The 27,197-nt window shown below is 46.9% G+C and overlaps 1 protein-coding gene across 1 annotated transcript in view; it reads right to left on the bottom strand.

Annotated features, from left to right (window-relative positions):
• Positions 1-222: 222 nt before the first annotated feature.
• ank2b (ankyrin 2b, neuronal) overlaps positions 223-27,197 on the bottom strand; it is a gene marked incomplete at its 3' end in the record, with an annotated part of 74,826 nt that continues 47,851 nt past the window's right edge. The window contains 11 exon segments of the mRNA XM_084461158.1: positions 223-448; positions 859-950; positions 1,163-1,354; positions 2,257-2,421; positions 2,614-2,697; positions 19,789-19,852; positions 20,027-20,264; positions 20,410-20,559; positions 20,684-20,815; positions 21,392-21,469; positions 22,064-26,828. Coding sequence (XP_084317284.1) covers positions 223-448; positions 859-950; positions 1,163-1,354; positions 2,257-2,421; positions 2,614-2,697; positions 19,789-19,852; positions 20,027-20,264; positions 20,410-20,559; positions 20,684-20,815; positions 21,392-21,469; positions 22,064-26,828 — 6,186 coding nt within the window.

Here is a 27,197-nt window from a genome sequence, read left to right as displayed (position 1 = left end):
CTATTGTTCCATTATTTGCCACAGTAGGAAAACAAACAAACAAACAAAAAACAAAACATAATCCAGCGGTCGAGGTGAAGTTGACTGGGTCATAAAACAAGATGGGGTCAGGTTTGTGGGCTGGTTTAGCTTTCTAACAAGACCTCATTGGGCGGGTGGATATAGGACTTAGCAGGGGTGGGCGGGGCCAAAGGGAAGACTCAGAGGGAGGAGTCAGCCGGGTCACTCTTTTCTCTCCTCCTCCTCCTCCTCCTCTTCCTCCTCTGCGACCTCCTCCTGCTGGTCCTGACCACAGAAGCGTTGGAGCAGTAGGTGCAGGTGGTGCTGAAGGGCGTCCGGCGGCGTGGACGCGCCCGGGGTGTCGTCCAGACGCTCCAGGTGCACATGCTTACCCTGGGCGTCCCTCACCACCGTCCTCTTCTGGGTACGCGACTTACGCATCTGGGTTCTGGACATGGGGTTAGGAGACGGAGGGAGAGAGAGAGAGAGGGTGGGAGGGAGGGAAGAGAGTGAGATAGAGGGAGGGAGAACGGGAGAGAGTTAGGGAGATCTAGAGTTCCCTAACTTTTATGTAAATAAAAAATAAAAAAATGAATGAAAAATGAAACGAAAAAAGAATTAAAGTCTCATTGAGATGTGGGACACACCATTCAGGTTTGCGGAGTTTTCACCATGACAATTTGATTAGTTACTGAAGTAAACACGTTAGAATCAGAGTATCTGAAATGTGAAGTCTTCTAAAAGATAAGTGAGGTCATAACGTGCTTTCGTGTGAGACTACAGGCAAACGACGGAAGTCCACACGAACACTACGTTCATTGTTAATCAACACCCTCAAACTCCATGCTGGGACCAAACCTTTTGACCACAGAGCCGTCGTCGTTCACAACCTCTTTCTCTACTAAATGAGGTAGGAGGACTTTCCCAAAGCCTCCTGCATAACTCAACGCCTAGATGTGACAAGGACAAGGACAAGTACAACAGCTTCAGACACCGTGATGTGCTACTAGGCCAGGTAAGGCATGGACACCTCAAAGACATTTTATCACACAATGCAGTCATACTGTAAACCCTCCCCCTCACAAAGCCTGCTAAGTCACAAAACAGATGTGATAAGTTCTCCCAAAACCCCTCATTAAAGTTCTCTGGAGGTTCCACGGACCTTCTCAAAGTCCTCTCTGGCCGAGGGGAGATCTTCCGCTAGCGAGGCGTCGCCTGTCTGCTTCTCCATCCTCTCGCCCCTCACCACCGTGGTCTTGACCACCCGGCTGACCTTACGGCCCTGTACCGGCTCCGCCTCGAACTCCGACGCTGTGGCCGCGCCCAGCAGGGCCCGGGGCTCGGAGAAGGTCACCTAGAGAGGTCAAACGGGGTTCAAAGGTTACTTTCCTTTACTGTAGCACTGCGGCATAGTGGCCATAATACAACCTCTGTGCAATGGATCAGTAAATATAACACCATATGCTATTTCTTGTATGGATTAACACTAAATGAAATCAAATCAAATCAACTTTTATTTATATAGCATCTTTCGTACACAAGATCAATTCAAAGTACTTTGACAATAGAAAAATAAATTAATAAACAAACTTTTTTTTCATACCAGTTACTGCTAAGGCACATGCTCATGGGTGTCAGGTCTTGGACCGTCAGGTCCTATTGTATTCACTATTGGCCCCATAATCTCCATCTCAATAGTGCAACGGAACCACAAGACATAGCCTATTCTTAGGTAGCTACTTGATTTTATGTTGAAAAATAAAAACTGTTATCTTGTGTCTGTCTGTCTGTCGATCTATCTGACAACATTGTGTTCAGAACAATCTACAGTGGAGAAATAAGTGCAGATTGTTGTCAAGTCATTCGTTTGTGTCAACAGTCAACACACAGCTTCAGAGGTGTCTTGAGCAGCTCCCATCCCTCTGTCGATCTATCTGACAACATTGTGTTCAGAACAATCTACAGTGGAGAAATAAGTGCAGATTGTTGGCAAGTCATTCGTTTGTGTCAACAGTCAACACACAGCTTCAGAGGTGTCTTGAGCAGCTCCCATAAAGTCATGCCTGGGGGGAAATGTGGAATAAATAGACAATGACAGAACAATTTTAAATTTAGTACCTCAACGCCCATTGTCGTGGCAAACCGCGGTTCTAGTGTTAAGACATACAATAAAGTAGACTGGAAGCACATACTGTAATAGACTAGAGGTTTGAGACAAAACTGTCCCCAAAGTCAACAAGACACGACGACACAGACCTCAGTCTGTTCTCCCTCGCTTCGGATCACTGTCCTCTTCACCACCTTGGAGACGGAGTCTCCCTCCTCCACGCGGACCATCTCCTGGTGAGACCCCTCCATCGTCACCTCCTGCCTTTCCACGCCGTCTGGTGACACATACTGACGGATCACCTTCCTTGTTATCTGCAGGGGACACAGCAGAGAGGGGTGTAAAAGCACCAAGGTTATACGAGTGCTTGTAAATACATTACTTATGTATCACTGTAAGGTCAACACCAAAGAGAGTGGGGATAGCTACTGTTTGTATTCCTGATATAGGCCTACCGTAACAATATACTGTTTATTATATTGACTGACGTGGGTGTGTTCTTTTACCTTCTTGACTACCATGTTGCCTTGCTCATCTGTGTACGTCTCTTCTGTCACTGTCTGGGGAGGGATGTCTGGCAACTCATCCGCCTGGAGGAAGACAAGTGGTTCCCAGTCATGGATGGTTTAGTAGTGACCCACAGGATCCACACCAGCGATGTATGACCATTGAGTTTGACACTGGTCAAACACACTAAACACAGCAGGAATATGTCCCACGTTATAAAAGGAGAACAGCCAACACCACTCGGCCATTTTGAATTTTAACCTTGAGGAGGCAACACACACCCAAAAAAAATCTAATGGATTTCAGTGCAAATATGGTATGACATGAGGATACAGAATAAAACAAAATAGGAAAATCAAGTAAATATTGGGGGAAAGAAAATGTTAGGATTAATGTCTTGTCTGAACACAAGAACAAAACCAAGGGTAGTAGAGTTAAGAGCAGGAGACGCCTTGTAGAATATGGCTAGAAGTACAGCATACCACCCACCCCAAAATCCCTCCAAAGCACACCATGGCAGGGAAGACCCCCCCCATGCTCTCCCATGCCTGCTGTACCTGGATGATTACTCTGCGTCGGACCACCCTGGTGGTCAACACCTCCTCCTCTGAACTATCGGACAGCAACCCTAGCTCCTCGGCTATCTCCTGGGAGACGGCACAGGGGCATTGTGGGTAGGGGCATTGTGACATTATTACAGATACTCAACATTACTGCAAGCACATGAGGACGTAACGCCAGGCAATGGTTGTTCCTTCTTTTCTCTTTGTTTAAGGTCAGGAGATGTTTTTCTTGTAAAGGTTGCCAGTGAGGTAGGTACTGTAGATAAGTTCACACCAAATATGAGTATCAAGAAATAGAGCTACAATATGAGATGATGGCGTTGATCATGTTGATGATGGAAGATGAAGAGAAGGTACAATCATAGAACACTCGTCACCCACCCCAGCCATGCATGATATGATGATAAAATGGAGATTCATTTGATGCATCACACAAGCTCTCCTTTATGTAATGTAAATGCAATGTCTCACTCAAAATTCAGAAATATATCATAAAGAAATCACACTTGACAAACACAGCAAAACAAGAATTCTCACAATCGACCGACCAATCATTGATTATGCTTAATTTGACGATTCCATTGTTGTAGTTCTCAATAACCGTTGTCAGACATTAGCAGTGTATTACAAGACACTGTAAGTATGCAAACATGCGAACACACCGCTCATAAGTTTCTTAGATTCGTTTCTGTACAGGGGCTTTTTTGTGTGTTTGATTGTGGATATTCTTTCTAGCCGGCAGGAACACTGCATTCAGCCAGAGAAGCCAGGACGCAAACTGGGGCAGGGGTGCACTCAACCTCATGCTCGACCTCTTACCCTTCCTAGGGAGTCATCATCGTCTTCGAACCCTTCCTGTTCCCTGGAAGGAAGCTCCTCGCACATGGTGGGCAGAGCACCCTTTGATCTGTGGTCTGAATCGAGACTTTCGCTACTCGACGAAAAGTGTTTGTAGTCTTCCACTCGTAGGAACGGGTGCGCAGTGTACGACGGGCGTCCTCCGAGAGAGCCGATGTCAGGGCTGCCGGGTAGGGATGGGGGTTCACAGATGTGGTAGACCAGCTCTGGTCCTCCTGGCTTCTGCTCCTCTGGTTCTGAGAGGTCAGAGAAGGCCTGTCTGCACTCAAAGAACTCCAGGTCCGAGTCTCCTTCTTGGGTGGTTTCTCTGTCCAAACAGGCTTCTGTTGTGGGGGTTTGTGGGTGTTCAGGCCCAAATGCTGAAAGCGATTTCTCAAATTCATAGAGGACTCTTTTAAAGTCAGGGGAGAACTGGAAGTCATCTGCCCCACCAGGGGTTACCTTGGTCGTGGGTTCGAAAGTACCCTGACCCACTTGGCTGGTAGACGTGGACCCATCCTTATCTGATGGTGAATCACTAAACACTGGCGAAACTGGACTCAAGTCCGTAGGAGAGACCGGAGAACACTCTGACACCCTCAGAGGATGATGTCCAGAGAATACCGTTTCGTAATCTGGTGGTATCAGAAACTGGCCTGACATTGGTGAAAACAATTCACTGTTTTCAGTTTCATCAGATATTTCTTGTGTTGATTGACACCAGCTAGAGAACTCATGAGTCCTGTCAGATGTTGGGGAGAATGGACTGAACTCTGGAGGTATTCTGATTTCAGTGGCAGAAGAAACGTTGCATAGGTTAGGTGTTACAGCTCTGTGAGTGGAGTGCTGCTCATGGAAATGTAGTGGGCTCGATATCAGGGGTTTGAAGTCAGTGATTGTCTTGGTCTTTGCAAGAGATGACCGAACCAGTTCCACATGCTCTTGTCTCGAGTCAGATGATGATCTTTGTTCAAGTGAAGTACTTTCTGTTTCTTTGATAGACAACTGTTTGGTTTGCACCTCCTCACAGACAGACTGCAATTGTATTTCCTTGGCAGTTTGAGTTGGAGCCTGGAAATAGATGTTAATATTACCTCACGTGACACATTTTTCAATGTACTGTACTGTAGGATTAGAGCATAACAGTTGACATGCACCAAAACCACACTCTTATATCTACCACACTAGCATAATGTACAATGATCAAGACTTTAATAGATTCACTTTGAAAATGCATGGTAGCACTAAGATAAATCATTTGAGAACATATCATGCTATTCAACAAGCATCATCGTAGTGGCAGATAGTTAAGAGACAAACTACTTCCTTATTGAGACATAATTAATCAGTTATCTCACTTCAAAGTGCTTTGTTAATGTATGTACATTCCGCACAGCAAGTGCCGTCCATTGCGATGCCACACATTAGTAAATCCAGACGTGTCGTTTTCACCACATTGCGCCGTCATCCTCCTTTACAATTAGCTGTTATTGCAATCGTCCATGACACAAGCGAAGCCAGTCTTTCCAGAGACTACCATGCTCTGATTCTTACCCTCTGTACGACTGCCCCGGTCTTTAGTTGACCAGCACTGGGGCACAGGACCTCGTCTCTTCTGTCCTGGACCTCGACTGGTTGTGTGGATGGAGCCGTTTCTTTGTGGACCATCTCAATGTCTTGTGACGTTGAGATGGTTTCAGCTTGTTCTGAGACTTTCTGCGTTGGTTCTTTAGACACGGTCACTATTTCTGCTAATGATCCACCCAGCTTTGTAAGACGTTGATCAATCTTGGCAGTCTGTTTTTGCTCTAAATTCAACTCACTAGTTAAGGTTGGTAACAGACAGACCCCCATGGCCTCTTCTTTGGTTGGCAGCGGGAGACACTCAGGCATTGAAACAGATGTCACATGACTCAAAGATTCTGTTTTAGGGCTCAACATTTTTGTAGCGTCAACACCTAGGCTCAGCTCTTCCTCTGACGCCTCAGACTCAGGAGATGATGGCCTTGTGTGACCATCATCCCAGGAGTCTAGAGGTAATGCCTCAAATTCAGTGCCTGAACACGCAGAGAGAGGTGAAGTGGATCTATCCCCGATAGGCTCCATGTAATACTGAGACACTATCCTCATGAAGTCAGGTACGGGAGAGTCTGGCGACAATTGCCTGTACTCGTTGGCCGATGCCATCGATTCGGGTGACGAAGGCCTATACTCAAGCTCAACGGTCGTGGATGTGACCATTAGCTCACACTCCGAGTCTGAAGCCATCGACTCGAGCGACGATGACCTACGTTTTATATATGTTGTTATGTACTCACACGATGCTTTATATTGAGGAATGGGTGAGTCTGGGGACAGTGACCTATTCTCATTCACCTCTGGCATGGACTCTGGTGATGATGCTCTACCATCAACCGTTAGCATGGCTGTTTCCAGGGACATGGGTCTGTATTCAGGTATTGAGTCAGGTGATAGAGGTCTATCCTCAGTATCAGACTCAGATACAACTAGCCACTCTTCATCAGAGTCTGACACTGAGCCTGGAATGGTTGTTTCAAAGGTATACTCTGACTCTCTGTATTTAGGAACTGGTGATGATTTACACTCAATTACTGATGGTGCCTCAGGAAAAACTGCCATATTTTCAGTCCAAACTGTATCAGAATCAATCTCTGCTGTCTCACTTGTAGCTACTGATGGAGTCACCTGCAGATCAGCGGACATTTCAGATTCTTCAAGGTTGACCTCAGTGGTTACTTGGGCATCATCTACTTCCTCTAGGGTAGTCTGGACATACTCTATTCTACTACCAACGTGTTCTAGAAACCCGGTTTTACTACAAAAGGTCTCCCCTACATACTGGGGGTCGTTTACATGAGAGATCAGCTTCCAAAGCTCTCCATCATAGAAAAGATTATATTCGGACACCATGATGGCAGATTGCTGCTCAGTTTCTGAGGCAGTCACATCTGTATAGAAAACACCGTCAGCCATTGCTTGAGTAGCAGTCGGCACACCCCCCCCACAGGCTTCGGAACCTGGTGCTCGTACATGTATATCTGGACCAACCGTTAACGGTTCATCTGCCCCCTGCGCCTTGTCAGTTCCTGATGGAATACAGTCAGGTGAGTCGGGTCTGCGTTCAGTAGCGAGGGACTCTTCAGTTGATGCTTGGTATTCAGAATCTGACAACTCACTGGGAGACCAGAAGTCCCTTTCAGACACAAAATAAACTGGTATCACCTTCCTATTATCAGGTATAGGTGACTCGGGTGATAGCGGTTGATATTCTTCAACTAATGTCACTGACTCGGGTGACGGTGGCCTTTTTTCAGAAGGTGATGCAGGATATATCAAATCAAATTCCATAGCTGATGTTATTGATTCTGGGAATGAACACTGATACCCTGTTGAAAGAAACTCCAGAGTGTTTTGTGTAAACTGTGGGACTGGTGAATCTGGAGGTAAATACCTGTCAACTGACATGCTAGATTCGGGAGACGTGGCCCTATCAATTAATGACTCAGGTGACATGGGTCTGTATTCAAACAAGGACTCAGGTGACAGTGGTCTTTCCTCAATCTCTGAAACGGTCGATTCAGGTGAGTCTGGTCTGTCCTCGACATCAAAGACCTCAGATATCAAAGCTGCATATTCAATATCTGAGGCAACTGACTCTGGTGATGTGGACCTGTACCTCACAGTTGACACCAACTCAATTATTGCCTGTCTGAACTCAGGTATGGGTGAGTCTGGTGAAAGGGCCCTGTATTCATCAACAGATGCTATTGAATCAGGTGATGAAGGTCTGTTTTCATTGAATAGTGAAGCTAGTGACAAAGCCCCATACTCTATATCTGAACACACTGATTCAGGTGAGGCTGACCTGTATCCAGCAACATGTGTAACAGACTCAAGTAGTGCCTGCTTAAACTCAGGTATGGGAGAGTCAGGAGAAAGTGCCCTATATTCATCTACAGATGCTACAGAATCTGGTGATGATGGTCTAACTTCAAATAGCGTTGACAGCCCCAAATCTCCTTCTGTCTCCCCATCGGACCAAGTGGATTCAGGAGATGTTGAGCGATACCCTGTCACTAATAAAGTAGACTCCCATGGTCTGAACTGGGGTATGGGTGAATCTGGTGATAAGTATCTGTACTCATCCACTGATGTTGTTGAATCGGGCGATGCTGCTCTTCCCTCACATGCTAACATGTCTGAAACCACAGGAGAGAACTCTGTATCCGACCAAACTGATTCAGGCGACGTTGATCGATATCCAATAACGGCTGAATGTGAGTCTGGGAGTGCACATCTAAACTCAGGTAAGGGTGAATCCGGTGACAGTGGCCTAAGTTCATTGACTGATCCTATGGATTCGGGTGATGATGGTCTGCCCTCAAAAAGCCTTGGTGGGAATAACTCCGTTTCCAAGTCCAAATCTGATGCCAGAGACTCGGGGGATGATGAACGGTATCCTACAACTGAAGAAATTGATTCTAAGAATGCATGTCTGAATTCAGGTATGGGGGAGTCTGGTGACAGGGCTCGATACTCACTCACTGAGGCAGTCGATTCAGGTGACAACGCTCTAAGATCAGATGATAGCATCAATGACTCAGGTGACATGGGTCTGTATTCAGACAAGGACTCAGGTGACAGTGGTCTTTCCTCAATCTCTGTCACTGTCGATTCAGGTGAGTCTGGTCTGTCCTCGACATCAAAGACCTCAGATATCAAAGCTGCATATTCAATATCCGAGGCAACTGATTCAGGTGATGTGGACCTGTACCTCACAGTTGACACCAACTCAACTATTGCCTGTCTGAACTCAGGTATGGGTGAGTCTGGTGAAAGGGCCCTGTATTCATCAACAGATGCTATTGAATCAGGTGATGAAGGTCTGTTTTCATTGAATAGTGAAGCTAGTGACACAGCCCCATACTCTATATCTGAACACACTGATTCAGGTGAGGCTGACCTGTATCCAGCAACATATGTAACAGACTCAGGTAGTGCCTGCTTGAACTCAGGTATGGGAGAGTCAGGAGAAAGTGCCCTATATTCATCTACAGATGCTACAGAATCTGGTGATGACGGTCTAACTTCAAATAGCGTTGACAGCCCCAAATCTCCTTCTGTCTCTTCATCTGACCATGTGGATTCAGGAGATGTTGAGCGATACCCTGACACTAATAAAGTAGACTCCCATGGTCTGAACTGGGGTATGGGTGAATCTGGTGATAAGTATCTGTACTCATCCACTGATGTTGTTGAATCGGGCGATGCTGCTCTTCCCTCACATGCTACCATGTCTGAAACCACAGGAGAGAACTCTGTATCCGACCAAACTGATTCAGGCGACGTTGATCGATATCCAATGACGGCTGAATGTGAGTCTGGTAGTGCACATCTAAACTCAGGTAAGGGTGAATCCGGTGACAGTGGCCCATGTTCATTGACTGATCCTATAGATTCAGGTGATGATGTTCTGCCCTCAAAAAGGCTTGGTGGGAATAGCTCAGTTTCCAAGTCTAAATCTGATGCCAGAGACTCGGGCGAAGATGAACGATATCCTAAAACTGAAGAAATAGATTCTAAGACTGCATGTCTGAATTCAGGTATGGGGGAGTCTGGTGACAGGGCTCGATACTCACTCACTGAGGCAGTCGATTCAGGTGACAACGCTCTAAGATCAGATGATAACATCAATGACTCAGGTGACATGGGTCTGTATTCAGACAAGGACTCAGGTGACAGTGGTCTTTCCTCAATCTCTGAAACTGTCGATTCAGGTGAGTCTGGTCTGTCCTCAACATCAAAGACCTCAGATATCAAAGCTGCATATTCAATATCTGAGGTAACTGATTCAGGTGATGTGGACCTGTACCTCACAGTTGACTCTAACTCAAGTATTGCCTGTCTGAACTCAGGTATGGGTGAGTCTGGTGAAAGGGCCCTGTATTCATCAAGAGATGCTATTGAATCAGGTGATGATGGTCTTCCTTTAACTGAGAAAATCAGTGTATCCAACAGGTCCAACTCACTGTCTGACATTATAGATGCAGGTGAAGATGGTCTGCTTCCTTTTACAAATGCAGTTACTTCCGATTGTAAATATTGTGGTATGGGGGAGTCTGGGGACAGAGCTCTATACTCATTGATCGATGTTGTAGATGCAGGTGACAATGCTCTGATATCAGCCATAAGCATCAATGACTCAGGTGACATGGGTCTGTAGTCGGCTAAGGACTCAGGTGAGAGAGGCCTGTCCTCCTCCCTGTCCTCTGATATCACCGAACTGGGCGAGTCTGGTCTCAGTTCAATAACTAGGGCATCAGAGCCTATAGGTACAAATTCAACACCTGAAGACACTGACTCTGGTGAAGACGATCTGTATCCACCTGCCAATATAAAACATTCCTGGAATGTTGGTCCAACATGTGGAATTGGAGAGTCAGGTGAGAGAGGCCTGTGCTCGTTGATTGATGCTGTTGAATCAGGAGATGTTCTAGACACATTAGCAAAAACATCACTGTCAAATATCTCAACTTCAGCATCGATTAGCGATTCAGGTGATGATGATCTTTGAAAAGAATGAGTTGTTTCAGGGACAGGTAATGAATATTGGGGTATGGGGGAATCTGGGGAAAAAGATCTATGCTCATCCAAGGACCTCACTGACTCTGGAGAATCTGATCTCAGGCCAGTCGTCAACTGGACTGACTTGGGTGATAGAGACCTGTATTCTGATTCTGAATCAGGCGACAGTGGTCTATCCTGGGTAGCTTTCCTCTCACACTCTGGTGGCTCAGTTTGTGAACCGCTAATGTCCTCGGCGTCCACAGAAGTTATTTGACTGTCCTTAGCACTTTTCCAACCATCGTCTTTAGATGCCTCTTTCACATCTGGAGTAACATATTCCATCCTTATCCCCGCATACTCAAACACACCTGTCTTACTACAAAAGGTTTCCCCTACATACTGGGGGTCATGTATTTGTGAGATCAGCTTCCATAACTCCGCATCGTAGACAAGTTTGTACACCGGCACTCGTACGGCTATTGGAGAAGCTTCCGGGGCTTTACATAGTGGTCTTTCTTCAGTTTGGGACAGTTCTGATTCCGGTGAGTCTGATCTTTGTTCAATAACAAGGGCCTCAGAACCTGAAGGAGCACATTCAATATCTGATGCCATCGTCTCTGGAGAAGATGATCTCAAATGAGTCGATAATGTCACAGATTTTAAGGGAGGTCCACAGTCTGACTTGGAGTCTGGTGACAGCTGTCTGCCCAATGGCTTATGTTCAGGTTCTACTTGTATAGTCTCCCCAGCACCTGGTCCAGCATCTTCATCCACATCTTTCACGTATGGAGCTGGGAAGCCAGTGGTTTCAGAAACAACAGAGGTTATTTGGCTGACCTTAGCCCTTTCTACACCAATGTCCTCAGTCACATCTTTCATCTCTGGGGAAAGTTTACTTTCAGCCACAAGTGACAAATCTTGAGAAATAAGAACAGGTTCAGTGATAACAGATGCTATTGAATCAGGCGATGATGGTCTTCCTTTAACTGAGAAAATTGGTGTATCCAACAGGTCCAACTCACTCTCTGACATTATAGATGCAGGTGAAGATGGTCTGCTTCCTTTTACAAATGCAGTTACTTCAGATTGTAAATATTGTGGTATGGGGGAGTCTGGGGACAGAGCTCTATACTCATTGATCGATGTTGTAGATGCAGGTGACAATGCTCTGATATCAGCCATAAGCATCAATGACTCAGGTGACATGGGTCTGTAGTCGGCCAAGGACTCAGGTGAGAGAGGCCTGTCCTCGCTATCTGATTTCACCGACCTGGGCGAGTCTGGTCTCAGTTCAATAACAAGGGCATCAGAGCCTATAGGTACAAATTCAACACCTGAGGACACTGACTCTGGTGAAGACGATCTGTATCCACCTGCCAATATAAAACATTCCTGGAATGTTGGTCCAAAATGTGGAATTGGAGAGTCAGGTGAGAGAGGCCTGTGCTTGTTGATTGATGCTGTTGAATCAGGAGATGTTCTAGACACATTAGCAAAAACATCACTGTCAAATATCTCAACTTCAACATCGATTAGCGATTCAGGTGATGAAGATCTATGAAAAGAATGAGTCGTTTCAGGGACAGGTAATGAATATTGGGGTATGGGGGAATCTGGGGAAAGAGATCTATGCTCATCCAAGGACCTCACTGACTCTGGAGAATCTGATCTCAGGCCAGTCGTCAACTGGACTGACTTGGGTGATAGAGACCTGTATTCTGATTCTGAATCAGGCGACAGTGGTCTATCCTGGGTAGCTTTCCTCTCACACTCTGGTGGCTCAGTTTGTGAACCGCCAATGTCCTCGGTGTCCACAGAAGTTATTTGACTGACCTTAGCACTTTTCCAACCATCGTCTTTAGATGCCTCTTTCAAATCTGGAGTTACATATTCCATCCTTATCCCTGCATACTCAAACACACCTGTCTTACTACAAAAGGTTTCCCCTACATACTGGGGGTCATGTATTTGTGAGATCAGCTTCCATAACTCCGCATTGTAGACAAGTCCGTACACTGGCACTTGTACGGCTATTGGAGAAGCTTCCGGGGCTTTACATAGTGGTCTTTCTTCAGTTTGGGACAGTTCTGATTCCGGTGAGTCTGATCTTTGTTCAATAACAAGGGCCTCAGAACCTGAAGGAGCACATTCAATATCTGATGCCACCGTCTCTGGAGAAGATGATCTCAAATGAGTCGATAATGTCACAGATTTTAAGGGAAGTCCACAGTCTGACTCGGAGTCTGGTGACAGCTGTCTGCCCAATGGCTTATGTTCAGGTTCTACTTGTATAGTCTCCCCAGCACCTGGTCCAGCATCTTCATCCACATCTTTCACGTATGGAGCTGGGAAGCCAGTGGTTTCAGAAACAACAGAGGTTATTTGGCTGACCTCAGCCCTTTCTACACCAATGTCCTCAGTCACATCTTTCATCTCTGGGGAAAGTTTACTTTCAGCCACAAGTGACAAATCTTGAGAAATAAGAACAGGTTCAGTGATAACAGATGCTATTGAATCAGGCGATGATGGTCTTCCTTTAACTGAGAAAATTGGTGTATCCAACAGGTCCAACTCACTGTCTGACATTATAGATGCAGGTGAAGATGGTCTGCTTCCTTTTACAAATGCAGTTACTTCAGATTGTAAATATTGTGGTATGGGGGAGTCTGGGGACAGAGCTCTATACTCATTGATCGATGTTGTAGATGCAGGTGACAATGCTCTGATATCAGCCATAAGCATCAATGACTCAGGTGACATGGGTCTGTAGTCGGCCAAGGACTCAGGTGAGAGAGGCCTGTCCTCGCTATCTGATTTCACCGACCTGGGCGAGTCTGGTCTCAGTTCAATAACAAGGGCATCAGAGCCTATAGGTACAAATTCAACACCTGAGGACACTGACTCTGGTGAAGACGATCTGTATCCACCTGCCAATATAAAACATTCCTGGAATGTTGGTCCAAAATGTGGAATTGGAGAGTCAGGTGAGAGAGGCCTGTGCTTGTTGATTGATGCTGTTGAATCAGGAGATGTTCTAGACACATTAGCAAAAACCTCACTGTCAAATATCTCAACTTCAACATCGATTAGCGATTCAGGTGATGATGATCTATGAAAAGAATGAGTCGTTTCAGGGACAGGTAATGAATATTGGGGTATGGGGGAATCTGGGGAAAGAGATCTATGCTCATCCAAGGACCTCACTGACTCTGGAGAATCTGATCTCAGGCCAGTCGTCAACTGGACTGACTTGGGTGATAGAGACCTGTATTCTGATTCTGAATCAGGCGACAGTGGTCTATCCTGGGTAGCTTTCCTCTCACACTCTGGTGGCTCAGTTTGTGAACCGCCAATGTCCTCGGTGTCCACAGAAGTTATTTGACTGACCTTAGCACTTTTCCAACCATCGTCTTTAGATGCCTCTTTCACATATGGAGTTACATATTCTATCCTTACCCCCACATACTCAAACACACCTGTCTTACTAGAAAAGGTTTCCCCTACATACTGGGGGTCATGTATCTGTGAGATCAGCTTCCATAACTCCGCATCGTAGACAAGTCTGTACACTGGCACTCGTACGGCTATTGGAGAAGCTTCCGGGGCTTTACATAGTGGTCTTTCTTCAGTTTTTGACAGTTCTGATTCCGGTGAGTCTGATCTTTGTTCAATAACAAGGGCCTCAGAACCTGAAGGAGCACATTCAATATCTGATGCCACCGTCTCTGGAGAAGATGATCTCAAATTAGTCAATAATGTCACAGATTCTGACTCGGAGTCTGGTGACAGCCGTCTGCCCAATGGCTTATGTTCAGGTTCTACTTGTATAGTCTCCCCAGCACCTGGTCCAGCATCTTCATCCACATCTTTCGCGTATGGAGCTGGGAAGCCAGTGGTTTCAGAAACAACAGAGGTTATTTGGCTGACCTCAGCCCTTTCTACACCAATGCCCTCAGTCACATCTTTCATCTCTGGGGAAAGTTTACTTTCAGCCACAAGTGACAAATCTTGAGAAATAAGAACGGGTTCAGTGATAACAGGAGCTATTGAACCAATATCTTCAGCTACCTCTTTCACGTCTGATTCAGTCGGTTCATATACTATTCTACTCCCCGCATACTGAAACACTCCTGTCTTACTACAAAATGTCTCCCCTACATACTGAGGATCCTGAATTTGAGAAATCAGCTTCCACAGCTCTGCATCGTATGCAAGTTTGCAGACTGGCACTTGATATGCTCCAGGAGGTAATGGAGGACTGTGTTCGCGTGTAGGAGGAGAAGGCTTAACTGTTACTGGTTGATTTTCAGAGACCTCTGAAGCACACTCAAGATACAATGAGTGATCATCAGGTAGAGCTGTTGATGACAATGCAGACACGGTATTCACATTCTTCGAAGGATAAGGGTGAGCTAAGTCAGATGTAATTTCCTCTTCAGGATGTTCAGGCTTGCTAGATTCTGGTATTGTTAGTTTAGGTGCTATTACAGCCTCGGAGGGCTCAATATCAGTTTTCACCGATGTCTTTGTTTTTTGTTTCTTAGCAAGTTTTGCCTTCCTGGTGGGAGTATTGGACTTTGTTTCATCTGTTTTGTGTTTCTTAGGTGACTGCTGAACATCATCCTCTTTTGAACGACCAGATGCTGATGGTATTGGGTTAGACTCAATGTCAGATTCGCCTAATGCTGCCAATTGTATATTTTCTGAAACACATGATTCTAGATGCTCGGGTACCATCAGGACTGATTCAACTGACGATCTCTCAATACTGACCTCATTCTCAGATTGCACCAGCCTATGTTCATCCTGAGAAATTGCAGACTGTTTCAAAGCTTGATTGGACACAATCATAAGTAAATTGGATCCATGACTTTCAAAGAACAATGCCTCAGGTGATGCTGATCTACACTCAATACTGATGGACTCTAGATCCATCGACCCATACTCAGCACCTGATGAAACTGATTCAGGCGAGGAAGATCTATATCCTTTGGTTACACTGATGGAGGGTGGTATTTCTGGTCTAAACTCTGGTATGGGTGAGTCTGGGGTTAGGGCCCTCCTTTCATTCACTGATCCTGTGGATTCAGGTGACGAAGGTCTGTCCTCTGACAGCAATGCAAGGACTGGTTCATGTTCACACTCTGTATTTGAAAAGAGAGATTCTGACGACGATGATCTGCACACCGAGACTAACGCAACAGGTTCAGATTGTTGGTATTGTGGAATTGGAGACTCTGGTGAAAGTCTGCTATGTTCGTCCACTGAAGCTGTAGATTCAGGTGATGATGTTCTGGTATCCATGAGCAACATCAATGACTCAGGAGACATGGGTCTGTTGTCAGGTAAAGAGTCAGGTGAGAGAGTTCTATGTTCAAACTCAGAATCTGCTGGAGGTGTGGGAGGTCTATCCCATAAAGGTGTATTTCCAGAAGTCTGTAAATGCTCTGTTTTATTCCCTACAAACGCAAACATACCTGTCTTACTACAGATGTTTTCCCCAACATACTGTGGGTCGTGTATTTGAGAAATTAGTTTCCAAAGCTCGTCATCATATACTAGTTTATACAACGGGACTTGAGTTGCTCCTGGAGGCAATGGTGTTGTAGATTCAGATATGTTTGCTTGACTCCCTGTGAGATTTGTAGTCAGTTCAAGTGACAATGCCTGACCACCAGATAGTTCTGCTGATATGACAGCCTGGTCTTTATCAGGTTGAGTTACATCTGATGCGATTGGCTCTTTAGGACATTCGGGTTCACAAGTGTTCAAATTTGCTAGTTTGGTTTCGTCAGCCCTCACAGTTTCAGCTGACTTTGTTAGTGCCAGTTCTTCAGTGAGTGCAGGTTTCCCTGTTTCAGTCTCAGTCCTAAGTTCTGATGGACCCTGCATACTTTCATATGGAGCTGCTTCTGATGACTGTGATTGAGTAGATTTATGTTCTGTTTTTGTGGATTTCACAGTTTTTAATTTCTTGGAAGGATTTGACATTGAAGGGCAAGGATTGTCTGATGTAACAGTTTTACCCATTTCAGTTGATTGCAGAATAGTTTCCTTTGTTGGAATATTTGATTCTGCTTCTACTGTAACCTGGCTGGGTTCAGTTAGATTAGGTTCATCTCCTGAAAGAACTGTAGGAGATATTGACAGTTGTGTCACTGCAGAAGCAGGAGAGTCTGGTGCTAATGGAATATTCTCACAAACTGGTTGAGATTCTGAAGTCTTAAATCCTGCCTTAATGTCTACCATTTTGCTTTCTTGCTGCACTGGTCCACACTCATCTTTAGGAGATACAGAATTGACCCAGGCAGACTCTTTTTCAAAAAGCGAAGCTTCAGGAGATGCTGATCTGTACTCGATACTGGACTCAAGAGGCATGGGGACATATTCAGTATCTGAGGACACAGATTCAGGCGACGAGGATCTATATTCATGGGTTCCAGTGTTAGATTCCGGCTGCAAATGTCTAAATACAGGTATGGGAGAATCTGGTGAGAGTGCCCTATGCTCATCGACTGATGTAGTTGACTCAGGTGATGATGATCTGTCCTCAAAAAGAAATGACAGCAACGGCATGGCCTCATATTCAGCATCTGACCATATTGATTCAGGTGGTGAACAACTATGTACTGTTACTACATCAATGGGACAAAATGTTTGATACTGTGGAATTGGAGAATCAGGAGACAGGCCCCTATACTCGTTTACTGATGTTGTGGATTCAGGTGATGATGCCCTGCTGTCAGCCAATAGCATTGCTGATTCAGGTGATATGGGTCTGTATTCAGGTATAGACTCGGGTGAGAGAGGTCTATCCTCAGTATCTGTCATAGATATAATCACCCAATCATCATCATCAGAGTCTGGTATTGATTCTAGTGATAGTAGTCTACCTACCTTTTCTGACATTACTGATTCAGGCGACTCTGGTCTATGATAAGTATCAACTAAATCATATATAAGTGGTGCATAGTCAATATCTGAAACTTCTGATTGAGGTGAGGATGACCTATAGCCAAATCCTGATGTAACAGACTCTGGAATTAAAGATCTGAACTCAGGTATGGGTGAGTCAGGTGACAGGGCTCTGTATTCATCTCCGGATGCTATTGATTCAGGTGACGACGGTCTACCCTCAAAAAGCATGGACGACGACAGAACGCTTTCAAATTCCATATTTGATGACACTGATTCAGGCGACGATGATCTATATACGCTTACAGTTGTGACAGCTTCAGGTAGAACCTGTCTGAAATCAGGTATGGGTGAGTCAGGCGATAGTGGCCTATATTCATTTACAGAGGCTACAGAATCAGGCGACCTTGCTGTCCTCTCATCTACGTACATCTTAGGGGACATAGGCCTGTACTCAGGGGGAGATTCTGATGTAAGACACCACCAATTCTCTTGAAATACGGACTCAGGTGACAATGCTCTGTCCTCATCATGAAGCTTATCCGACCCAGGCGACATGGATCGACCATAACTAGATTCACTGCCTGTTGAAATCGGCCTGCCGAAGGTTTCCCTGTTAGAAACCATTGGCGTCAGTGGCCTTTCCTCTGTTTTTGGCGTGAGTAGTCCACACGCATCTCCAGGCACAGTCAAATACATTTGCTCTGGGGCGTATGCTGGGTGTTCAGCAGTCTCCCCTTCAGCCACAGGGGGCGGTAAGGGAGAGAGAGGCCTGAACTGAGGTATGGGCGAGTCAGGTGCCAGAAGGCTAATTTCATTCAGAGACGAGACTGATTCAAGGGATGAGGCTCTACTCTCAGTCAACAGTATCAATGAATCAGGATTGGACTGTATTTCAGGTATCGGTAAGTCCGGAAAGAGTAAGCCAAACTTATCAGCAGACAACAGTGACTCAGGTGAAAGTGATCTACCATGCGTTGAACTCTCAAGTTCAGCTGCATATTCGGATGCTGAGACAGGCGGTGGGGACCCGGGTAACTCAGTATCTGACTCCATGGACTCTGGTGTCAAAGGCCTATACTCTGCGAATGACATTGAAGACTCTTTTAAAACTGTGTCAGAATCTGTTGGCTTATCTACGGGGGCTGAGTCCTCACATAGAGGCTTGTGCTGAGCGGCCGGTAAAGTTATCTCAAATCTACGCTCGACACCTAGTATATCAGAACCGGCTACTCTGGCCTCCTCTCTTGACATCTCAACAGTCGAGTCATGTGACACTTGAATGAATGCGGTAGGAACAATAGATTCTGATCTACCCGATTCTGAAACCAGAGTGGTTTTACTAATGTCAGAGGGGGCTAAGGGCATTGGAGCCAACGCTTGGGTGTTTCCATCCACTGCAAAGGTGCTAAAAGCAGGGGTGTTGGAAATAATAGGTTTCAAATGATATTCAGAGGAGATATCTGCCAGGTTAAGAATTTCTTGGTCTACATATATGACAGGCTCAGACTCAGGGTAAACATCTGCATGTACAGGGGTGGCTAGTAAAGTTCCCTCCTCCAATCCAGCTACTGCTTGTAGAGATGCCTCACTGGAGGTCTCCACAGGCTGTGGAAGATGGGTTTCTGTGGGCTGGTCCGCACAACCTGACTCCATTTCAACAACATCATACCCATACAGGATTCCGTAGAGTCTGCGCGAAACCTCCTCCAAATGCTGCTCTGAAAATGCTTGACCTTGAGTCTTCTGTTCGGATTGTACAAACACTGTAGAAACATGAGGGGACGTAGCAGTTGGTTTAGTAGGTGGAGTAGGTTCGGGAGGTGGTACGTTCCTTTGATCTGTTGTGATATTCATTGTTTCTGTCATCCGCTCATCACTTGATGGAGGAGTTACAGTGATGGAGGCAGTGGAGGTGCAAGTATAGTCCCGTTCCTGTTTGAGCTCCACAGACAGTTCACTGAAGTCCGCCTCAGCCTCATCACACTCAGTCAGACTGTCCCCAAAGTCTGTGAAGACAGATGTCCAAGATCTGGTTGCAGACTCTTGGTGAGTCACTGGTGATTTGTCGCATTCAGCCTGGGTTGACTGCAGTGGCACCCCACCAGCCCCACACTCTGCCCCCTCCGTAGGGAGTTCGACAGTGGGTAAAGGCGGCGGGGTGCTCCCTGTGGATATCTTGGGGATGGCTCCCCCCTTGTCAACTGGGTCTAACGCTTGAGACTGGAGATTGTAGGGAGAGGTTCGGTACAAGGTGAATAAAGGACTTACACGTTTGAGCGTGCCCATGTGTACCGACTCGGCTCCAGCTTTCTCGAACCCACTCGGTGATGTGCTGGGAAACAAAACAAGAACACAAAGTCAAACATGTAAGTACCTAAACATATAAATGACAAAGTCTTACAATAGTGTGCATCATTTTGAAGCTTTGAATTTAAATGATGCTCTTTGACAACAATTGACTTATGTAGAGGTGACGACTGAGGCAAAGTGACTGATAGCGACTTACTGTGTCGCCTCCAGTTCTTTCTGCAGTTTCCCCTTCTGGGCCTGTCGGAGAAGCCCGGTTACTGAAGCATCAGTCTCCGCCCGCCCCGGCGTCTCATGCAGTGAGGACAGACTGGAGGAGAGGTCCTCCTCCGACACCATGGGGGGCTGCTGCCCAGAAGCAGGGCCCCTGGCGGGGGTGGCCACAGACCGCCTGTCCGGCCGCGGGCTGTCGATGTCCTCATGGAGGGCAGAAAAACCTGAGTGGGCACAGATATTAACAGGATGTTAAAATTATTGCATTTTTGTTGTTGTTGTTGGTGGTGGTGGACAGTCCTACGGAGGTGTTGTTTTAAATCATTATTCACACAATGTTCCGGAAGTCTAGGATAAACATGTTCTTACCTTCACTGTGATCTAGTGTGATGGTCCTCTCTATCTCTGCATAGGTGTGCGATGAGGTCTCCTCCTGGGTGGACTTGGTGATCTTGGTTTCGATGAGGTGGACGATGTCCATGCGGTTGATCTTGGTGAGCTTTGTGATTAGTGCGGTTTCTGTGTAAACAGGCAGAAAATAATGGAAGCACATAATCATAAACAAGTAAAATACTGTAATTTCCTAGCATGTAAGTGTGCAATGGGACATTTGAGCACTTTGTAGGGTGGTCAAAGCACTCACCTGTGGCATTTTTGCCCTCCCTTTCTGTCCATAGCTTCAGTAGGGCGTGACTTTGGTCCTGAAGAGAGTTGGGGTTCTCAATCCTCACCAGATTAATCCTTTCCTCACTGAATGCAAGCTCTCGAGCCAACTCTAGAGTAGATAAATAATTGACAGTGACTTCCTTAATGACTTCACAAATATGAACAAGGACAATTGAATATTTAGAATTGAGTGTGACTGATGAAGTCACAAAAGGATGGAATTGTAAAAGATAAATTAAAATAGGTGTATGTTCAATGTTCAAGACATTGTCATAGGACATCTGAAATTTGATCCTACTGTATGTGTTATACAGTGGAACAGCTGTTTCCTGTTTATCCTGATAATCTCCAGGCCTGTAAAGGTTTATGGTAAATGGTAAATGGACTGCACTTATATAACGTTTTTTCACCTTAGCGGCACTCAAAGCGCTTTACAATGGCCTCTCATTCACCCATTCACACAGACATTCACACACCAATGGTGGTAGCTGCCATGCAAGGTGCTAACCTGCTCATTGGGAGCAATTTGGGATAAGGTGTCTTGCTCAAGGACACTTCGACATGTGGACAGTCGGAGCTGGGATTCCAACCACTGACCCTTCGATCACTGAACGACTCGCTCTACCAACTGAGCTACAGCCGCCCCCTATATGGCAGAAGACTGCCCCAAGGGGGGGTCACTCACCTGTCCAACTGAAGCCCAAGTGGTCTGCTATGATGGCCAACCGCTCCTCTTTCCTCTCAACTTCATCCTGTGGATCTACTGCAAATGCCACCACAACAGCAGGACAGCCATGAGCACACAGGCCAGTGAGTCACATTCACATTGGAAAAAAAACACCACCTCGAACCAAGCATATCATTAGAAACAAAAACCCTCACTGGTTCTCGTGTTCTGTGGTACTACAGTACAATGGTATATGTTCATGAGGTTTGTGTGCTGATAAATGTGAGGTTTCATTAGTGTAGAATGTCTAATCTTTGTGCATTTGACTGGTTGAGACTTGAAGAGAATGTGGTGGTAGTGTCACAATGAAAGGTATACAATTGTACTCTCATAAAAAATGATAAACCCATCAAACAACTGCCAACAATTGGTACCTAGATAAAAAGTAAACACGAATGTACTCTACTTTAACTTTAAGTCAATCTTGAGATTTTTAGTACACATACGTAGAAGGAAACGAGACAGAATCACAAACACGGACACAGCACAGAAACAACCACACAGAGTATTTTAGCTACAGAGAGCATTTAGCTACAAAGACAGAGAAGGCGACACCTTTACGGCTAGCGTGCTAGCGAGCCACAAGAGACAGAAATGGGGCCCTGTGGGGAGGTGGTGGGGGGGGGGTACCTTGACTTCGGAGTTTATCATCTGGGAGACGTTGCATCTGCGTCTCAACAGGATCGTCCCACAGGGGTCTAATGGGAAAGACGTCTCCTGACGGAGGGAACTGCATTTCAGGGTAAGTCTCTCTCTCTATGACGGAGGCGTCTATGGTGCTGCTCTCGTCATCAGAGATAGCAGCCACTGCCTCCTCCTGCTCTCTGTCTTTCTCGGCCTGAGCCAATCGCTCCACCAGCTTGGCCGCTTCATCGCTAATCTCCTCGAAAAACTCGACGGACGGTTTGCGGCGCTCGCTTTTCTCTTTGGTGGGTGTCGAAGTGTGAGATGGCTGACCATGTTTGCCTCTAACAGGCAGTCTGGATTGGAAGCCCTTAGACTTGGTGGAGAAGTCAACACTTGAGGGACGACCCTGGTCCTTTTTAGCAGATGGCTTGGTAGACTCGCCCTCACAGAAGCTCTTGGCTTTGAAAGATCTGGTCTTGGTTTTGGGTTCCACAGAGGGACCTGCATCTGTCTCAGATTTTCTCCTTGAGTCCTTTTTGAGAGGAACTTTCAGCTGTTTGTCCTTTTGGGACTCAATACGTTTAACTGATGGATCGGGCCTGAGAGGGCTAGCCTTTACAGGTATTCTAGATTTGGATTCAGCAGAAGGGCTCTCTTTCTCTTTCTTAGGCATAGTTTTAGAGGGAGACGCGGTTGATAAGGCTGAGGAGCCTGTTTTAGCCCGACTTTGAGGGACAGACTTAGCTGAGGCTTTAGATGGGGTCTTTTTTACACCCCTTTCACTACTTGAAGCTGGTGCTCGGGTCTTGCCTGTGGTTTTAGTAAGTTCTATGACTGAATGCTGCTCCTCAGGGGAGGAGTCAGAGGACTCTTGGTCCTGCTCAGAGTACACAGATCGTGTGACAGTTGTTACAGCTGTCTGCGCATTCGTTATCATGGGGTCTGGGGAACTGGTGTCTACTTCTACGTGGCTCTCTTCTACTACACTGTTATCAGCTTTGACCTCTACGGCCTCAGGGGATGTCTGATCTTTGTCTTTCTTAGTGGGTTTGGCTGCCGCAGAAATACCCATTCTAGGAATTCTAGATTTAGAGGCATCTGGTTTTGAGACTACTGCAACCCCGCTAGCTGTCTCATCTTCCTCTGTTGGAGAGTGATGTTGTTGGGAATCTGTGCAGTCCTTTGAAACATTCTCCTCGACCTCCGGTTTTATTTCCAGAGTCAGGTTGAGACCCACTTCTTCAATGGCTCCTTTGCCACCTGGGTCTTCTCGGATCTCTTCAGACAGAGCCTCCTCTGCCGGTTGCTCAACTATCTGGAAGAAAGCAAAGCCCTCCTCCTCATAGCTCCTCTTGGTCATGTCGATGGCGCCGCTTCTGGTCATCTCAAAGAGTTTCCCCTCTTGGAACAAGAAGGGGTTGGGCTCACTAGTGGGAGTGCTCTCCTCAGTGGGACTCCTACCAGGGGTTGTGTCCGGGGTGGCCCCCTGGGACCGCCTTTCCACCACCAGACTCAGTATCTTCTGCTCTTCCTCTTTGACGCGCGCAGCGAACATGACATCGTCCTCACGCATGGCAGTCCAGGGGTCTGGCCCCGTTCTGGCAGTTACGCCCTTTGACTCCGTCTTAGGGGGTTCCACCTCGTCATCGTCCTCAGTGTCGTCATAGATGCAGATCTCTTGTTTGAACGTTTCCCCCGCTTGACCTACGGTAATCAGGGCACCCAGTTCGGCCTCGGGTGCCCCCGTATGCTTCTTATGATCTCCTTTCACTTCATCTGTAACGTTGCTCTCTGCCTGGCAGGGAGCTTTTACAGCATCAGTCTGTAGACTGCCTACGTCTGCCTCTTTCCCTTCCGCATCCTCCCCTTCGACTCCTTTCCATTTCCTCAAGCTCTCTTCCTTCTGCTCATCAGTTATGTTTGCAGCCCCTTCGGAGCCGGAAGACGTGGCAGACATTTTAGTGACGCCGTCTTTTTGTTTCGAGACATGCTGCTCTGAGACAGAATGAGGTCCCTCAGCTGTGGCTCTGGCCGTTGTTGCCGTGGCCTCAGTGTGGTGGGATCCTTCATGCACACCTGCTGGAAAAGGAGAGGGAGGTTGTACTTTAATAGGGGGTTCAACACAAGGAGCTAGCTCTGAGATCTTTGTGGGCCCAGTGAGCCCACTTTGACTGGGTACTTCACTTAAGAATTCTAGTTCAACTGTTTTGAGGCTATCATCCCCTGTTTCGGGACCTGCAGAGGCACCCGTATCTTTCCTAGAGTTCTTTTTGCTCCTGGCGTCCTGCTCCATTTCATCAAATGTTTTTATTTTGGCTGCCATTTTAAACATCTCCTCCTCTGGGGTGAATTTCCTCTGAGCTTCACTGCTCTCTGACTCGTCCTCTTCTTCAGGGTCTTCGGGGATGACAGCCGTTTTGGAATGCACAGACAGGAACATAATACGGTCAGGGGTTTTGGGGTTTACCTCATAACTTACCTCTTCAGAACTAGGGGTATCAGGGGAGAGGGGACTCTTACCGGAACTTTCCATCTGGGACGTCTGCTCGCAACTGTCATCGTCGGCACTAGCCTCCTGGTCTCTGAGTAGCCTACTAGGCAAAGCATCTGGGGCGAGGTCGGGGGCTGTGGAGGGTTCTGGGTGGCTAGAGGACACAACAGGCTGTTCTAGAGCAGGCGGAAAGGCTTGCTGGGTTTTCGGCTCTACCGGGCTGCTCTCTAGGGAGTCACGACAGGGGGATTCCTTGGTGGGGCTGGGCTCAATGGAGTCAGGGGTCCTATGGGAGGAGTTGTCTTCCATGAGGGGACTACCCTCTAAAGAGTCTTTGTGGCTAATGGTCAAAGAGTCATCGGCTAAAGGGCTGAGGGCATCAGAGTCTTGCTGTTTTAGCGGCAGCTCTAGGCTTCCTTGACAGTGACTGGACGATCTGGAGGCCGGGGAACCTGCTAATGGTGTGGCTAGCTGACCGTCAGGGCTCTCCTCGTCACTCAAAAAGCTCTCTAAAGTCTCTGATATTCTTTTTGTAAGCTTTCGGATTTTGGTGGGCTTAGACTCGCCCTTCTGAACGGATATGGACTCACTTGTAGTGTGGTCGTCTGCAGCCTCGCTGGAGGAGACAGGGAGGGTCATATCTGTAGACTGTTGGTCATCAGTTGTCCCCACACCGGAATCTCCAGACTTGTCCTTGCCCTTGCTTTCGCCCATTGCAGCTGTACCAGCACCTTTTGCCTTTTTAGTGAGCTGGCCACCATTTTTGGGAGACAGAGACAGACTTTCTGGGCTTGTGCCTGGTGTCGCTAAGCCCTCGTGTTTGAAGCTGTCCTCAGAGCTTAAGTGAGGGGTACCATCACCTGGACTGGCACTTGGAGAGTCTGCCACTCCCTCGTGCTTTAAACTATCAGAGCTATCGTCATTCTGAAAGTCTGTGATTTCGGTTGGATTTGATCGTACAGAAGGGGTACTCTGTTTGTCTTTCCCTCTATGGAGCTCCTCAGGTGTAGCATCCAGCGATACTTCCTGTTCAGAGGACTGGGGGGTTTTGGCTTTAATGCTGGATGTGGATTTGGTTGTTTGTTCCGATGTTGCCGGGGAGGTTTTGAGTTCAAAAAGCCCAGACTTTCTCTTAGAAGGGTCCTGCCCTGTTTGGAAGGCTCGCATCAGCTCTCTTACTGACATGGTCTCCTCGAGTTTCTCTGACTCAGTTTTGGGGGACTTGGGGGGGCCCTGTTTGGTTTTTGGACTTTCGTTGGCCTTCAGAGAGGACTTGCTCATCACAGGCAGCTGTGAGGGTTTGCTGCTTGTGACCTTGTGGCCCTCCTTCTGCTCTGCCTCCACTCTCTGCTGAAGGGCTTTGACTTTATCTTTGATGGATCCAATGGGAGTTTCTTCAACCACTGGGGATACAGGCGACACCGGCCCGGAGCCTGCGGGTGTACACAGGAGTTCGCTACTCTCTGTGGATTCCTCTGCCTGGCCCTGGTCTTTTCCTCGCCTCCTTATTGGCTTTTTGACATCGCCAGAAGAGGCTTTGGTGTCCTGCGCTTTAGTTTTGCTGACAGGGCCTTTGGTGTCCAGCGCTTTTGTGGCGGAGCTTTTGGTCTCCTGTGCCTTTGTAACTGGGGTTGGAACTCTAATAGGTATGGATCTTTTCCCGCCTTTGCGCAGGATAACCTCAGTGAAGTTCTCTTGGGATACCTCCTCCTGGGTTTTAGCACCGGAGCCCTCAGGTACATCCAGGAGGTACTCTTTGAGCTCGCCGCTCATATGTGAGACCATGCCAGACATGTCCTTCATTGCTTTGGGCCTGGGCGCCCCTCGGTTGACCCTGGCTTCACGCAGCACAGGTTCCTGGGTCTCTAGGGCGGCCATATTTTGGGCCTCCTCTAACTCAGAGTCTGAGAGGAGGATCCACTCCTCGGCCATTCTAGCTGCTCTTGCTGCCTCCTCTGCCACCTCACCCTCGTAGGTTCCACTCCTCAGAATCTCACTGACTTTGGCCAAGTCCTCTTTGACCTTCTCCATGATTTCTAGCGGCTCCCCAGGCACCTCCTCAGCCCCTTTCTCTAGACTTCCGCTGTCTATGGAACTGGTTTTCTCTGCCGAGTCCGTTGTCAGGATGGCGGTCATTTTGATCAGATCTTGTTTCATCTCCGAAACATCAGACAGTAGGTCTGGGCTCGCCAGAGCCGGGGAGTCTCGGACCGAGTGCGTTTTCAGGGCCGACGACGTCTGCCTCGACATCACTTCGTCATCTTCCGTTTTGGAAGAGGGACAGTTAAGGAGTAAAAAAAAATCAAAATTGAAATGAAAGGAGACAGACATCGGAGAATGTGGTCAGGACAGGAACAGTACAGGCTGTCAGGGGTCATCAGGGTCACAGTGGAAACTACGGAGGGGGATTAAAAGGATCCTCAGGTCTCAGTGGGGTGGCAAATGCTACCGCAAAGCAAAAGCCAATGAAACCATGACAATGGGAAGGGAGATGAGCAGGAAATAACTTGCTTATACACAAAGTCGGCACACCCACACTCACAACACAAAAGTATGAGACAAATCTAAAAGAATAACTCGAGTGAATAGAATACATCAAAACGACCACACAAACGAGAGACAAGCAAGGACAAGGGGACACAAACA

Source organism: Borostomias antarcticus, assembly GCF_949987555.1.
Source record: "Borostomias antarcticus genome assembly, chromosome: 37".
In the NCBI taxonomy this organism is placed as follows: domain Eukaryota; kingdom Metazoa; phylum Chordata; class Actinopteri; order Stomiiformes; family Stomiidae; genus Borostomias; species Borostomias antarcticus.
The sequence above is the reverse complement of the archived record's forward strand: the minus strand, read 5'-3'. Positions and strand labels throughout refer to the sequence as shown.